This window comes from Manis pentadactyla, chromosome 13, assembly GCF_030020395.1.
Source record: "Manis pentadactyla isolate mManPen7 chromosome 13, mManPen7.hap1, whole genome shotgun sequence".
Taxonomy (NCBI): Eukaryota; Metazoa; Chordata; class Mammalia; order Pholidota; family Manidae; genus Manis; species Manis pentadactyla.
This window is the reverse complement of record NC_080031.1, coordinates 70,814,456-70,832,182: the sequence shown is the minus strand read 5'-3', so window position 1 is coordinate 70,832,182 and position 17,727 is coordinate 70,814,456. Positions and strand designations below refer to the sequence as shown.

At 35.8% G+C, this 17,727-nt stretch overlaps 1 protein-coding gene across 3 annotated transcripts in view; it reads left to right on the top strand.

The window, feature by feature from the left end:
* The window catches only part of SRFBP1 (serum response factor binding protein 1), a 157,690-nt gene that overhangs the window by 127,893 nt on the left and 12,070 nt on the right, over nucleotides 1-17,727 (top strand). For 2 of the 3 annotated variants that reach the window (XM_057490365.1, XM_057490364.1), the window contains exons 5-8: nucleotides 7,345-7,426; nucleotides 8,240-8,948; nucleotides 10,130-10,167; nucleotides 11,025-12,412. In XM_057490365.1, coding sequence (XP_057346348.1) covers nucleotides 7,345-7,426; nucleotides 8,240-8,948; nucleotides 10,130-10,167; nucleotides 11,025-11,278 — 1,083 coding nt within the window. In that variant the 3' untranslated portion in view covers nucleotides 11,279-12,412. Of the gene's footprint in view, nucleotides 1-7,344; nucleotides 7,427-8,239; nucleotides 8,949-10,129; nucleotides 10,168-11,024; nucleotides 12,413-17,727 lie in introns of those variants that run through there. The other variant, XM_036903132.2, reaches the window with a different exon arrangement.

The following is a 17,727-nucleotide window of genomic DNA, read 5'->3' as shown; positions in this document are numbered from 1 at the left end:
TCTCAGGAAAGATGATAATAATGCCATTTAACAGATGAGACAATGGACTTGAAAGGTCAAAAATACACCTGTAGTCAGTCAATGGGACATGGCAGGTACAGGTCTAAATCCAGGTCTCTGCATATGAAACAAAAGTTTAGGATGAAAGGATGGAATAAATCCCATATATGTAAAACTACACTTTAGAATCATGGCACCATAGGAATTATAAATATTTTTATAAATACAAATATTAATATGGTGATTTATAATCTTAGGTAAAACCTAGAATTGAAATTAAGTCCAGTTAATTAAAAGTACTGCTACTAGCATTCTACCTCTACCATTTCATTTAGAAACCATTTGTTTTAGGCAACATTGCAAAGGAATGAACCTTGCATATAAGAGAGCCCTTTCGTTTTTAGACTGTGTATATTCACATTGTACATTCTTAAAATTCTTTTCAAAATTGACCACCAAATGCTTGTGTTCATAATAAGCACCCATATGCCAAAATAAAATTTTTCCATTAAAAGATGAGGTGTTTTTCCTTTTTATTTAATTTGAAAGGGAAGAAACTGGAGGAGTGTGAAAACCGCAGTTTCCTGAGAATTTTCCATGGCAAACACTGTGTCAACTTTAAATAAGGAAAGCTGTGGTTTCCTTCATACCTCCTCAGTATTGTGAAGATTTTGTCATGCAGGTGTAAAAAAGACTGTTCATAAAAAATACTTAGCCTTTTAAGTTTCAGAATAAATTCATTTAAATTTAAGATGTATGACTACACAAACCTATATAACATTCTCTGTCTCTGCTATGAAGTTTATCACATTCTGCCTTGGGTTAGTTATTTGTGCATTTGTCTTAACCTTTTAAAGTGCAGCAAGATTGTGAGCCTCAAAGGATGGTGTTTGTGTCCTTGTGTATAAGCCAGACCGTACCTTCACATAATAAGGCATGTTCATGTAATTTAAAGAGAGAAAGTAGTGAGGAAGGAAAGATGGAGAGGAAAGAAACAAGGAGGCATAAAGGATTTGAAGTCTCATGGCAGGGGTTGCCCTACTACTCTTGTGAGTTCCTATGCTTAGCCCAGCACCTTAAGCAAAGTGTACCAATCACATGTTGCAGCAGAAGCCAAAACACTGCCAAAGATAAGAACCCAAGGCCACTAGTTTCACAAGCTTCTTGTATCTTAACATAAAGATTTCAGGGAGACTTGGATTGAGATGCAAAATGAGGGAAAGTCACCTCAAATAGTTTGGAAGAAAACTTGTGAATACATAGTGAATTCAGAAAACTGACTTCAAGTTCCAGCTTGTTCCTAAATAGCTAGGTAATCTTGAAATCAGTTCAAGACTGTTAGTCTAATTATTAGATAAACTTTTTGTTCTTTAATTCCTTTACTCAGAAGTGAGATTGCTGGATCATATGGTAGCTCCATTTTTAATTTTTTTGAGGAACTTCCATTTTCCGTAGTGACTGCACCAGTTTACATACACCAGCAGTGTACCAGGGTTCCCTTTTCTTCACATTCTTTTCAACGCTTTTTAGTTAGCTTGTCTTTTTGATAAATGCCCTTTTAACAGCTGTGAAGTCATAAGTTTTGCTTCGCATTTCCCTGATGATTAGTGATTCTAGCTCCTTTTTAAGTATTTGGTGACCATTTGTATGTCTTCAGAAAAATAACCATTCAAGTCCTCTGCCCATTAAATCATACTGCTTGTTTTTTTTGCTGTTAAATTTTATGGGTTCCTTATATGTTTTGGATATTAGCCATTTGTCTGAGATATGGTTTGCAAATAATTTCTCCCATTCCATAGGATCCCTTTTCATTTTGTTGATTGCTTCTTTTATTTTGCAGAAGCTTTTAGTTTGATGTAAACCCACTTGTTTATTTTTGCTTTTGTTGCTTGTGCTGTTGGCATCTTGTCCAAAAACTCATTGCCAAAACCCGTATCAGGGAATTTTTTTCCCTTACAGTTTCTTTTTAACAGTTTTATGGTTTCAGGTTTCAGGTTTAAGTCTTTTCAGTCCATTTCAAGTTAGTTTTTAGGAGTGATATAAGATAGGGACCCAGTTTCATTCTTTTGTATGTGAATATCCAGTTTTGCCTGTACCATTTATTGAAAATGAGTACTTCCCCATTGAGTATTCTTGGCCCCCTTTCCAAGATTCGACTGTATATGCATTTGTCTATTTTTAGGCTCTCAGTCCTATGGCATTGGTCTTTGCATCTGTTTTTATGCCAGTACCATACTATTTTGATTCCTATAGCTTTGTGGTATAGTCTGAAATCAGGGAATGTGCTCCAGCTTTCTTCTTCCTTCTTAAGATTGCTTTGGTTATTCAGGGTCTTTTGTGGTTCCATATGAAGTTTAAGATTTGTTTTCTTATTTCTATGAAAAATGCCATTGTGATTTTAATAGGGAGAGTGTTAAATCTATAACACTTTGGGTAGTGTGGATATTTTAACAGTATTAATTCTTCTAATCCATGAATACATATATCTTTCCATTTATTTGTATTTCCTTCAGTTTCTTTCTTTAAAATCATACCAGTTTTCAGCATATAGATCTTTTAACTCCTTGATTAAATTGATTCCTAAGTATTTTAATTGTTTTTGATGGTATTGTAAATAGGACTATTCTCTTTATTTCTCTTTTAGCTATTTTGCTGTTGAAGTATAGAAATGCAACTTAATTTTGTATGTTGGTTTTGCGTACTGTAACTTTACTGAATTAGTTTGTTAGTTCTAACAGCTTTTTGGAGTCTTTATGGTTTTTATATATAAGATCATGTCATCTACAGACACCATTTGATTTCTTAACTTTCCGATTGGAACTGTTTCTTTTTCTTGCCTGAATCCTCTACGTACGCCTCCACTACCATGTTGAATAAACAGATCATTAAGTCATAGTTCCTTGGGATACATTCTAGGGCAGAGGAATAAGATTGCTAAATAAATTCAATGAAGAAATATATCATAACAAATTTACCTAGAGTCAATACTAGACATAAGTAGTACCACTGCTTGTTCTATAACTCTTCATAAATAAGATAGAAAAATGTAGCTAGCTTTGGAAAGAAAATGCCCAGTTCATCATTGCTTTTACCTAGCTATTAAGCAGAGATTTTTAGAAACAGTGGTAGATATGTTTTTGAACAACTATACATGGATACATTTAGTCAAAATCTATTTAGGATTCCCACAATGTCTTATCTAAAATGTGTGAAATTAACTCATGATGAGAACAGTTACTTTCTAATTTATCTGTGCTACAAATACATATGTTCATGTATTACAGGTTATATCTGAAGTGAATTTTTAGTAGCTCCAAGGGGGAAATACATTGGAAGAAGCAGTTAATGATAAACAGCTGCTGCTAGAGCGTCTTCTTTTCCCTTGTAACTGAAGAAAGGGCAGGTTTCTGGAGTATGTATAACATTTGTGAGGAAAAATTGTTTTTGTACTGCAATAAAGTGAATAATTGCAATGAAGTGAATCAAATAAATTTTTTGGTTTCCCAGTGCATATGTAAGTTATGTTTACAGCATACTATCATCTATTAAGTATGCAATAGCATTATGTCTTTAAAAAAAAGGCAAGGTGCATACCTTAATTAAAAAATCATTTTGCTAAAAAATTGCTAACCATCCTTGGAACTTTCAGCAAGTTGTGATCACAGATCATCGTAACAAATATAATAATAATGAAAAATTTTGAAATACTTCAAGAATGTGACACAGAGACATGAAGTGAGCGAATTATGTTGGAAAATTGCACTGATAGATTTGCTGAACGCAGGATTGCCACAAACCTTCAATTTGTAAAAGAAACAGTATTTGCAGAGTGCAATAAAGTGAAGTACAATAAATGAGGTGTGCCTGAAATGTTCTGGGGTTAGTCCTGAGGAGTATAGCATATTGCCTCTGTACTGAATACCAGATTGTTTCTACTGAGCCAGGATCTCAAATCATATCACCATTCAGGAAGCACATTTAGTGCTTATAACCTGCTGCCATGATTTGGCAACAAAAGTATGTCAAGGCGGTGTTTTTGTTTCAAATTAAACTTTCACACATCATGAGCGTGCTAAAACAATTTTTTCTTTTTTCCTAATATTTTCAGATAGCCCCACCAAGGATTCTACTTGAATGTAATTTAGAGCAGGTGTCACACTTATTCTATAAAGGACCAGACAGTAAATATTCTAGGCTTTTCAGGCAATACAGTCTCTGTCACAGTTGCTCAACTCTGCCATTGTGACATAGTGCAAACATAGTATGTAAATTAATGAATTTGACTGTGCCCCCATAAAACTTTTTTTGAATAAACAGGTAGCAGTTGAGAACTAGCCCATTTGCTAACCACTGATTTTGAAAATCAAACACTTGTGCAAGAATTTTTGTGAAAAATGAAAGATCTCTATTAGTCCAAACTTCAGTTGATTCTGGAACTTACCCCCCACATCAATACGTTTATATTAGTACATTTTAAGCATTAGCTGTTGACTTCCTGCTGTGGTCTATAAGGACTTACCTCTTTTTCCTTCTCTAGCCCCTGTGTTAAATTATCCTTCTTATTCTTTCCATCCTATTTGGTCTTATTTAGATGAGATAAACACTTAGTAATCATGTTATTTTGAGTCATACAGCAAATGATTATTACTTTTGCTTTTCTGCATAATACTTTGGTTTCCTGTAGTTTGTAATAGTTACCTTTATTTTATTAGTCTTCTGTCTTCTCTCAAGTGTAATACCAAATTCTTCAAACATTATTGAAATCCCTCAAAATATTTAATATACCAGGTATTCTAAATTTAAATCCAAACCTCCTGTCTCCATCCTGGAGATGCCTTTGCTTGGGTCTCCTGTTTCTTACAACCATACCTTCTCCTCTTTTGCATCCCTCCTCATTTTAGTGGAGCCAGTAGCTTCTAGGGGGAAAAGTTCAAGGAATGTAAACTTTTTAAACCTTCCAGGTCTGGAAGTATTTTTATTCTTCCCTAGTTTGGAAATCATTTTCTTTCAGAATTTCAGAAGCATTACTCTATTGTATTTTGACCACTGATTCTGATTCCTCAGTGTGTGTGTGTGTGTGATTTATTTTTTCTCTGAAAGCTTATTATAGACCCGAGTATTCTGATATGACTCTATTTTCCTGTGTTGTGTTGGGTCTTTTCAGCCCAAAAAATCATGTGCTCCTTTCCTAAAAATCTCAAGCAAGCATGTTTGACCCAACCTTCAGCAGCCCAGCTTATTGCTGAGTCACTCAGGATACCAGTGATAGACTTTCTTTCCAAATTCTGTTGCATGTCTCTGAAGTAGATAAAATGGGTAAGAAATCCTGTGTTGTCTTCAGAAAACCTAGCAAGGTGTTGAAGAAGCCGAGGTTTGACTTAACACTGTAGTTAATGAGTGGCTCAAATGGACTACATTTCTTGGAGAAGGTTAAACTAAGAGTCAAAGTCAAGGTATATTATGCTCCCCTAAGGCTGCTGTGACAAAGTACTACAAATTGGGTGGTTGAAAACATGAGAAATTTTTTTCTCTGATGTTTTTTTTAGGAGACTAGAAAGCTGAAATCAGGGTGTCAGTAGGGCTATGCTTCCTCAGGAGGTTCTAGGGAAGAATGCTTCCTTGCTCCTTCCAATTTCTTGTGGCCCCAGTCCTTCCTTGGCCTGTGGCAGAATAACTCCGATCATTGCCTCAGCCTTCTTCCCTCTCTGTTTCTCTGTGCCTCTGTCCAAAATGCACTTGTAAGGACATTAGTTGTAGATTAAGGGCCCACCCTAATCTAGTAGGGTCTCCACTTAATTAATTATATCTGCAAAGACACTGTTTCCAAGTAAGGCCACATTCTGAGTTTCTAGTTAAGTTAATTCATGAAATTGAGAGGATACAATTCAACCCCGTTCATGAGGCAGTTAGACAATAGGCGGTCCTGGCACAGGATTTGCACCATGGAATAATTTAAAGAAGTAGCTCTCTGAGTGACACTACCCAGGTAAGTCCTCCAAACAATAGATTTCAAACTCCAGTCATCCTGCTTTTACTCATATGTTTATGTTACTGGAGGGAAAAAAGCCTTATATCAGACTGTTAAAATGAAGGACAAATTTAAAATAAAGATGTTTGGAGCTGGTAGCTCTGTGTTCACATACTAGTGAAATATTTATTCAGTTGCTCTGTGGATTGTTTGCTGAATGCCAGTTCTTACCAGTTACTGTTCTGGGCACTGGGTCTATAGCAATGAGGAAAGCAAAGTCCTTGCCTTACAGATATCAAAATATCTACACTGGCATGCAGTGTTAAGTGATGTGAAGTAACTAAAGAGTGATGGAAAGTGTTGTGTTAGTTCGGATTACATTTGAGCAGAGACCTAAATTCAATGAAATGATCAGCCATGTGTGTTCCAAGTAGGAAAGAGCTTGCAGTGGAATAACCCAAGCATCAGAAGGCAGGAAAGCTTAAAGAAGAACAAATATGGGGATGAGCATGATCTGGTACACATGTAGAAACTCCCTACGACTGCTTTATGGAAAACTGGCTATTAGTGAAGCAGGATGCAAAGTTGAGTGAGTTTATTACATTGGTACATTGGTGCAGGTGAGAGGTGTTGATTTGGTCAAAGGTAGTAAGAATAGAAATGGTTAGAAGTGACTAATTCTGGATGCATTTTGCAGACAAAAGACAGGATTTGCTAACAGATGAATTGTGAGATGAAGGAAATGGCAGTGTGATGGAAAAATCCTTAAAGTTTTAGGGCTGAGCAAGAAAAATTCAAATTACATATAATAACATGGTAAAGACTTGCAGTAGAAGCAAGTTTGAAAAGAAAATTAAAGAATTCTCCCTTAACCTGTCAAGTAGGTGGTGGAATATGTAAGTCCACAGCTCAAGTTAGAGTTGGAGGTAGAAATTTGAAAGTTGTCAGCCTACAGATGATACTTAGAGCAATTAGCCTGAATTATGAGTTGTCTAAATTTATAAACACATTAAATATTATATATGATCTGTTCTCATTCATTCATCATCAGATATTTATAAAGTGTTGGCTAATACATGAGGCACTGTGGTGGAAGGCTCTGAGAATATAGTAGTAACAGTAGGTATTCAAAATAAAATACCCAAAAGAATATTCATTAATTAAATACATGATTTTAATTGTTCAAGGACATTTTTATCACCATGTATTTTATTTACCTTTAGCATGGATTGATTATACAGGTGGTTTATCTAATGAGATTATTAATCCCTATTCCCTATCTCTAATTTTTCAACATTATGATATATTTAATTTTATTCATGCCTTAATAGTGCCACATTATTTTCATCCCTCTTTGTTTATTGTTCAATTTGCAGCCTGATTCTACTGCACCTGAAAGAGCAATTGCCAGACTAGCAATGCACCCTCTTCTGAAGAAAAAGATAGATGTGCTAAAAGGTAGGAGTTAAGTGACTTGTAAGCAATATACTTAATTAAGCATTTGTGTATACAGTTTTGAATAAATGACCGTATATTTTTATGGTTTATTTTCCTTTTGAGGATCTTTTATATTATAAATATCTCTTTCAATATTTCCAAAAATGGGAAGATACCTGAAAATATGAAATGTATCTGATGTCTCAAGAAACTAAATTACATTTTTTCCTAAATTCTAATATGTAAGTATAAAAAGTACTATTTACATAATATATAGTAAGTATATGACTATATAAATTACTGTATTTATATAGTAATATATTCATGATATTGAATATAATTGATTTTCTAAATGTTGATATAATTCATTTTATTACTTTACATGTTGCCGCACTTAGTCACATAATTTTCATTTATGTGTATGTGTTTTATAAAATGTATTGAAGTAATTAAATGTGTGAGATTAGAAGATACTTATTATTTTTATGTCTGAAACCTACAATCATATCATTATTTCTACAGAAATTAAAATTACCACTTATTTTATTTATTTATATTCAGCGAAGTTTTCACTGTCCGTCATAAACTCCAAGACATGCTAGGACGATTTTTTTTTTTAGGGAGATTTAAAATGGACACCTTTAAGCATTTCTTAAATGTTTGGTTGTTAAAAAGTTGACATTTAGAATTCAGACCCTTTATAACATATTTAGTACAAATTCCAGTTGTCCTCTTAAATGTTTACAAGTAATTCTTTAAAATACTGTACTAAAATGATGTTATTTTATAAAATTTGTTTCGATGCTGAAATAAGTCGTGCTATTTCTCTTGCAGCTGCTGTCAAAGCTTTTAAAGATGCAAGACAAAATGTTGCTGAGGTTAAATCATCAAAGAATGTTTCAGAAGAAAATCATTCCAAGGACACTTTGTGTTCAAATGATGATACCAGTAAGGTACAACATGAAGGAACTATTATCAGTGACCAAAAAGAGAAAGAAGCCAAATTATTGGCAAAGAAACCAATACATTCAAAAGCAAAAATATCCAAGATGGAACATGAACCCAAAGCAGTGGATATTCCAGTCTCTCCACCAAAGCCTTCTGAAAAGGATCCTGTAGTTCCCTCTGAGCCCCAAAAGATACCTGCTGACCGAAAAGGGAAAATGTTACGTAAAACAAGAAAAAAGGGAGAGTCTGATAACTCATGTAGCGGTAGCAGTGATGGAAAGGAATTGCATGAAGAAGAGAGGGATTATTTTGATGATAGCACTGAAGAAAGGTTTTATAAACAGTCTTCCATGTCTGAGGAAAGTGATAGTGGTGATGACTTCTTCATTGGGAAAGTCAGACGGACACGAAAGAAGGAAAGTAGTTTCCATGCTTCAGCTGAGGAACAAAAAACCATCCAGAAAGTGTTACCTGAAGAAGATATATTTGAAACCCAGCGGGGTATAAAAAATGACAAAAATAAGCCAAATACAGAAACAAGGAAATTTGAATCAGTGTTTTTCCATTCTTTATCTGGATCTAAAAGCTCCAGAAGGTAAGTATATTTTTGTATTCTGAAATAATTATTGGTTCTTAATTTTTTTTAAAATATGAAGTAACTGTACATCCTAAAATAAGAGAAGAGCCTATCACCCATAAATAATGCTAGTTTATACAATACATCCTGTGTTTAGACTTGGCCTTCTCCAACTTTATATCGAGATAATATATACAAATACATATATGGCAATGCCAGATTTATCCTATAGCAAAATAATTTGTCTAGCTAATTTAAGTTTATTCCTTTGACTTACAAACGTTTGAAACTTGGAATTAGCTTTTGATGAAAAACTTCTGGGTATGTCTCATATCTCATTCTTTAAACAGAACTTTCTGAAAAATAGTTTTTTTCTTGATGACCCAGGGCCACTATTGTAAACATCAAACATTTGATTATGTATTCGTATTTCAGTATATCCAGCTGCTTGTCCTAACACTGAGTTTCTCCAGACGGCTTTATACTTGGTGGGACTGCTGTCCCTATCCCTGTAATTAACCACCACTTTTCATGCTGTTCTAAGTCAAGTTTAATTTCACTTGTAACTCTAACTTGGAAAGGGATATCTCTCTTCACATTTCATAATAAAGATCATGATTAGTTAATTTATTCAGTAATAACTGTTTTCTTCAATAAACTGTTTTTCTCTATATTTATAAGTCAGGGATAAATTTTAGTAGAATAGAAAACTGTGGTATTGAGATTTTCCAGTGAAGGAAGAGTATGAGAAAAACACACAATCATCTTAGAGAATTGAAAATAGTGAAAATATTATTTATAACTCTAAAACCTGCCTCAAAAGGCTACATTTTTTCCTCACTTGAAAATAATATACCACTATCCCTTCCCTCTACCATAAAATATAAGTCTTAATTTTTGTTATATGTGATTAATTCCCCCGTGAGAAGACTGGAAATTCTTTGTCTAGATAGTCCTTAAGAGTAGATACAAGGTAACCAAGATAGGATATTCTATGACCAGAAGTCTTTAAGAGGGTAGAGAGAGGAAAATTACCACATGTGATGTAGCTAAAACCTGGGGGTTTTATGATTTTTTAAAATGCTGGTGGCATGAGGGAATATAATATGAGTTTTATAACAGTTTTATTATGTTATCTAATGAAGATCAGATAATTTATTTATCTTTCTCAAGTCCTAATGGTGTTTTTCTTCTTTTAGAAATTACAGAGAGCAGGCTCCGAAAAGCAAAACCTCAGGTAAGTACTAATGGCTGCCTGACTTCCATATGGAGTTATGCAATGCTTTGCCACAGTGAAAGGATGAAAAAAAGTGTGTTGCCTAATAACCTGAATGAATTATGTACTCGCAGAAATGGAAACAGAGGATCTTAAAATTACCAGTGTAATTTAAAATTTTTTGATTGTTTTTTATTTTACCTATGTCCTGCCAATAAGAAAAATACAGACAAAAGTTACCAGGAAATAATAAGGTCTGTTTAATTTATCTTGAACTAAATCAACATATTCTTAAGTAAATTATTATATAAGGTATATCTTAGTCAATGCCATGCCATTATACTTTCAGTAACAAGTGTTTGCTTCCTGGGTTAAGAGTAAAACCAGAATATTTTCTGATTAATTCATAACAAATCAAGTTTGAGTATTTGAGTAGGCTGACTTCTGTACATATCCCTAACTCTCACTGGCTTAAAATAATAAAAAAGTTTTTTTCACTCAAATCATAGTCCACTGTATTAGCAGAGAGGTGGTGTTTTACATAGTCATTCAGGCATCAAGTTCCTTCCATCTTTTTGCTCCTTTCTCCTCCAGTTCCTAAGTGTTCTTGATTTGGCCAGCAGAAGAGAATAGAGTACATGGAAAATTTTGCTAGAGATTTCCATGGGCCAGAAAGTAGCAAGAATCAGTTGTGTGTACATTTTATTACCCAGAATTCAATTATATGACCACATGTAGCCACAAAGGAACTAAGAATTGCAGTCTAATTATGGGGCTGGGAGAAAAAAAGAAAAGTGGAGTTTCTTGAACACATAACTATCTGCCACTGGTCCTCTTTTCAATTACCAGATGCCGATTTTGCTTTTCCTCCCACACAGAGAGGACTCTCAGCCTAGCCTTGCTCCAAAGGAAGCCACCCGCAAAGACCCATGCAGTGGCTGTGTCCATCTCAAAGCCCAGGATCGCTGGGTGTTGGTGCAGCGCCTTTCACTACCTCATCGATGTGGCTGCTCGCAGTTCAGTGTCCTGTGCATTCAAAACACAGACTGCCCCACCTCATAGCAGATACTTAGCAGCAGAGCAGGGACAGGTAGCCACAGTAAAAACTCTCAATCAGTTTAGGGAAAAATGAGAGGCACACATCACATCTCCTTGAGCAGAAACTGTTAAGGATCGGGGAAGGACATCCTTACCCATTGTTCTCCATGGTCCCTGACTGTACTTTTGAGAAGGTCTTTGTTCCATGGCCACATCTAAAGTGGACATTTTGTATGATCTCTTTGGGGGTTGCCCCAAGTGCTTGGTAAAAGTATATGGTCCTGAAGATGGTTTAAAGTCTATGGTTTAAGGTCTTAATGGTCAAGAGTTTTTTTCCAGTCTAGGCTTGTGATCTCTTTTACAATGCAGTTTCCTCAAAGACTTAGTGGATTTCTGACCTCTGTGTTTTCAGTCAGTCCATCTATGAGCTAGTCACCACACCAGAAATTCTTCCCTCGAGCTAGTGCTCAAACTTGCCTTTTTTATGTTTGTGTCTGTCCCTGTCCCACCCACCCCCACAACCCGCCCCCTGTCACAGAGTATCTGCTACATTGAGACGCAAGTTGGGCTGGGAAGGCTATACCTTTACTCTTATCTCTGAGGCAGGTCTGAGTGTTTCTGAGCCTTTACTGCTTAAAAACCTCTCTCAGTCTTACCTCTTACTGTTTGGAGCCCAGAGGCTTTTCTAAACCTAAGTTCCCAAACATTTGGATTCTTTGTTCCCTTTAGTTTTTGCCTGTGAGCTGGCCAATTCCTTCCCGAACTCTTCTTTTTTTTTGTAGTATATTTCCAAAGAACCTAATCTTTTCTTTCTTTCAGCCACTTACCCTGGTGCTGCAAATTCTATAGGCATGTAGCCTGCTTCCCACATCATCACTGGCAATAAATAGTTCTACCTATTTTTTTAACACGTAGGGTGCCCCTTTTTCAGCCTCAGATACCCCATTTCCTTATTCTTACTGCTGAACCGCTAAGCCAAAGCCAGATTTGTTATTTTAATGGCCGTACCCAACCACACAGTACCACTTCCAGTATTATTCACAGTTGACTGCTTGCTGTAATAAATAGCTACTAAATCTCAGTGATCTATTTCTTGTTCATCACAGTCTGCTCCTTACAGTCGTCTTCCCTCTTGTGCCTCTAGGAGTTCTCTTTGCTCAGTGGAGAAAGAGAGAAAATAGAGGATAAAATGAGAGGTTTTATAGTCAAGGCATTTGTTCAGATCCCATTGGCTGTAACTCAGTTACATGGCCTCATCCAGTGGTGGTGTGAAGGGAAATACCTTCTGGTTGTGCTCTTAGAAGGAAAAGAAAAAACTAAGTTTGGCAAGAACATGGCAATCTGCCTCATTTACCTTATATTCATAAACATAGGATAACTGTACTTTAGGCACTCCCATATCTTCCCAATGAGGAAACCCAAGTAAAAGGATTTTGTTTGTTTTGCTTATTAGCTTATATATTCATGATATTTATTATAAATAGATACACATACACTACATACACTAGTGTATGTTTTAGAAACATGCACTAGTGATGTTTTGGAAATGCTGTCCCAGGCTGTGTATCTGTTTATATGACATCATGATACTTACTTTTTTTTTTTTTTTTAATTATTTTTTATTGAAGGGTAGTTGACGCACAGTATTACATTACATTAGTTTCAAGTGTACAACACAGTGGTAAAACATTTATATACATAATTCTAGGTTCCAGCTATCACCCTACCAAGCTGTTACAATATCTTGACTATATTCCTTATGCTATACATTACATCCCGGTTACTTATTTATTTTACCATTGGAAGTCTGTCCTTTTTTTTTTTTTTTTTTGTGAGGGCATCTCTCATATTTATTGATCAAATGGTTGTTAACGACAATAAAATTCTGTATAGGGGAGTCAATGCTCAATGGACAATCATTAATCCACCCCAAGCCTAATTTTCGTCAGTCTCCAATTTTCTGAGGCATAACAAACAAGTTCTCACATGGAGAACAAATTCTTACATAGTAAATAAGTTACATAGTGAACAGTACAAGGGCAGTCATCACAGAAACTTTCGGTTTTGCTCATGCATTATGAACTATAAACAGTCAGTTCAAATATGAATACTCATTTGGTTTTTATACTTGATTTATATGTGGATACCACATTTCTCTCTTTATTATTATTATTATTATTATTTATTTTTTTTTTTTGTAGATAATTATTTTTTATTGAAGGGTAGTTGACACACAGTATTACATCACATTAGTTTCAGGTGTACAACACAGTGATTCAACATTTATATACATGATAATTCTAGGTACCAGCTATCACCATACCAAGTTGTTAAAATATTTTGACTATATTCCTTATGCTATACATTACATCCCGGTTACTTATTTATTTTACAATTGGAAGTGTGTTTATATATATACATATATATATATATATATATATGTATATATATATATATATATATATATATACTTTGTGAGGGCATCTCTCATATTTATTGATCAAATAGTTGTTAACCACAATAAATTTCTGTATAGGGGGGTCAATACTCAATGCACAATCATTAATCCACCCCAAGCCTAATTTTCATCAGTCTCCAATCTTCTGATGCATAATGAACAAATTCTTACATGGAGTACAAATTCTTACATAGTGAATAAGTTACATGGTGAACAGTGCAAGGGCAGTCATCACAGAAGCTTTCGGTTTTGTTCATGCATTATGAACTATACACAGTCAGTTCAAATATGAATATTCATTTGATTTTTAAACTTGATTTATATGAGGATACCACATTTCTCTATTATTATTATTTTTAATAAAATGCTGAAGTGGTAGGTAGATACGAGATAAAGGTAGAAAACAGAGTTTAGTGTTGTAAGAGAGCAAATGTAGATGATCAGGTGTGTGCCTGTAGACTATGTGTTAATCCGAGCTAGACGAGGGCAATAAAACATCCATGTATGCAGAAGATTTCTCTCAGAACATGAGGGGGGAGGTTCTAAGCCTCACCTCTGCTGCTCCCCATTTTCTCACCAGATGGCCCCCTGCGACTGTGCCTGTCTTAGGTTGTTCCTCCCTTGAGGAATCTTACCCGTCTCTGGCTAACCAGTCATCTTCTGGGGCCATACAGGGAAATGTTAAGTTGGTAAGTGAGAGAGAAGCCTTATTGTTTGAAAAGGTTAGCTTTTTACTTCTTTGCATATTTATGCCCTGTGGCTTCTATGCCCAGCATTTGTCTTGAGGTGTCTTTACCACTTGGAAGAATTATGATACTCGGTAAATTCGACATGTGGCACGAGTTCTATTTAAAGGTTGTGATTAGGTAGGAAGAAGAAAAGCTATAGAAGTAGCAGGCAGAAGAAAACCTGGGAAGATTGATTATTTCTTTGACATATCTTCTTGTAGAGTAACTTCAGCATGGATGGGTTTTAAACTACTAATTAAATTGTGCACACACATTAACATAATAGGAATATAGTTACCTAACCAAAGCATACCTGTAATTACCAGCCATGTCCAGTGAAACCAAGAAAACCAGTTAGGCACCTTAGGCATTTGTGAAAACTTATCTATGATATGGTGGATATTGTCCGACTGAACTTAAACAGTCTGAGAGAATTCAGATAAACTAGAACACCCCATTCCTGGGGACTGTTCATATCCCATATGTTCTTTTAACGATAAATAGTCTGTGGTTGTAAGATTTTGGAGTGCTACAATTTGCACTTCTCCTAATTCTTGGTTGAGTTCCAATAGTATAGATCCAGTCCAATTTTTGTTTTACTGCATGCACAGGCCAGCTTAGATATCTCCTTCATCTTTCCCATGGCAAGTCCAGGAACTGGTGGGATGAGTGCATCTACACCTGTGACAGTGTGTGGATCTTTGTTGAAGTTTTTTTTTTTTTTTTTTTTCTGATCATCTTCTGTCATGAGTCTTCCCGAGAGTGCTGATGTTGGAAGTACTTTTTCATATCGTATCTTAGTTCATTTTCGGGGTAGCCAAATTAGGCTTTGATCCTCTGTATAAACACAAACAGACCCTTTGCCTACACTTTTATATGTCCTTTATATCATTGTGTAGAACTCATTAGAGGTCACCACATAGGAACTGCATTTTTTTTTTTTTTAATCATTAATCTACACTTACATGACGAATACTTTGTTTACTAGGCTCAACCCTATACCAGGTCCCCCCTATATACCCCTTTACAGTAACTGTCCATCAGCGTAGCAAAATGTTGCAGAATCACTACTTGTCTTCTCTGTGTTGTATAGCCCTCCCCTTTCTCCCACCCCCCTATGGATGCTAATCTTAATACCCCTCTTTTTCTCCCCCCCTTATCCCTCCCTACCCACCCATCCTCCCCAGTCCCTTTCCCTTTGGTACCTGTTAGTCCATTCTTGAGTTCTATGATTCTGCTGCTGTTTTGTTCCTTCAGTTTTTCCTTTGTTCTTATATTCCACAGATGAGTGAAATCATTTGGTATTTCTCTTTCTCTGCTTGGCTTGTTTCACTGAGCAAAATACCCTCCAGCTCCATCCATGTTGCTGCAAATGGTTGGATTTGCCCTTTTCTTATGGCTGAGTAGTATTCCATTGTGTATATGTACCACATCTTCTTTATCCATTCATCTATCGATGGACATTTAGGTTGCTTCCAATTCTTGGCTATTGTAAATAGTGCTGCCATAAACATAGGGGTGCACTGATCTTTCTCATACTTGATTGCTGCATTCTTAGGGTAAATTCCTAGGAGTGCAATTCCTGGGTCAAATGGTAAGTCTGTTTTGAGCATTTTGATGTACCTCCATACTGCTTTCCACAATGGTTGAACAAGTTTACATTCCCACCAGCAGTGTAGGAGGGTTCCCCTTTCTCCACAGCCTCGCCAACATTTGTTGTTGTTTGTCTTTTGGATGGCAGCCATCCTTACTGGTGTGAGGTGATACTTCATTGTAGTTTTAATTTGCATTTCTCTGATAATTAGCGATGTGGAGCATCTTTTCATGTGTCTGTTGGCCATCTGGATTTCTTTTTTGGAGAACCGTCTGTTCAGTTCCTTTGCCCATTTTTTAATTGGGTTATTTGTTTTTTGTTTGTTGAGGCGTGTGAGCTCTTTATATATTCTGGACGTCAAGCCTTTATCGGATGTGTCATTTTCAAAGATATTCTCCCATACTGTAGGGTTCCTTTTTGTTCTATTGATGGTGTCTTTTGCTGTACAGAAGCTTTTCAGCTTAATATAGCCCCACTTGTTCATTTTTGCTGTTGTTTTCCTTGCCCGGGGAGATATGTTCAAGAAGAGGTCACTCATGTTTATGTCTAAGAGGTTTGTGCCTATGTTTTCTTCCAAGAGTTTAATGATTTCATGACTTACATTCAGGTCTTTGATCCATTTTGAGTTTACTTTTGTATATGGGGTTAGACGATGGTCCAGTTTCATTCTCCTACATGTAGCTGTCCAGTTTTTGCCAGCACCATCTGTTGAAGAGACTGTCATTTCGCCATTGTATGTCCATGGCTCCTTTATCAAATATTAATTGACCATATATGTCTGAGTTAATGTCTGGATTGTCTAGTCTGTTCCATTGGTCTGTGGCTCTGTTCTTGTGCCAGTACCAAATTGTCTTGATTACTATGGCTTTATAATAGAGCTTGAAGTTGGGGAGTGAGATCCCCCCTACTTTATTCTTCTTTCTCAGGATTGCTTTGGCTATTCGGGGTCTTTGGTGGTTCCATATGAATTTTTGAATTATTTGTTCCAGTTCATTGAAGAATGTTGCTGGTAGTTTCATAGGGATTGCATCAAATCTGTATATTGCTTTGGGCAGGATGGCCATTTTGACGATATTAATTCTTCCTAGCCATGAGCATGGGATGCGTTTCCATCTGTTAGTGTCCCCTTTAATTTCTTTTAAGAGTGACTTGTAGTTTTCAGAATATAAGTCTTTCACTTCTTTGGTTAGGTTTATTCCTAGGTATTTTATTTTTTTGATGCAATTGTGAATGGAGTTGTTTTCCTGATTTCTCTTTCTGTTGGTTCATTGTTGGTATATAGGAAAGCCACAGATTTCTGTGTGTTGATTTTGTATCCTGCAACTTTGCTGTATTCCGATATCAGTTCTAGTAGTTCTGGGGTGGAGTCTTTAGGGTTTTTTATGTACAGTATCATGTCGTCTGCAAATAGTGACAGTTTGACTTCTTCTTTGCCAATCTGGATTCCTTGTATTTTTTTGTTTTGTCTGATTGCCGTGGCTAGGACCTCTAGTACAATGTTAAATAACAGTGGGGAGAGTGGGCATCCCTGTCTAGTTCCCGATCTCAGCGGAAATGCTTTCAGCTTCTCGCTATTCAATATAATGTTGGCTGTGGGTTTTTCATAGATGGCCTTTATTATGTTGAGGTACTTGCCCTCTATTCCCATTTTGCTGAGAGTTTTTATCATGAATGGATGTTGAACTTTGTCAAATGCTTTTTCAGCATCTATGGAGATGATCATGTGGTTTTTGTCTTTCTTTTTGTTGATGTGGTGGATGATA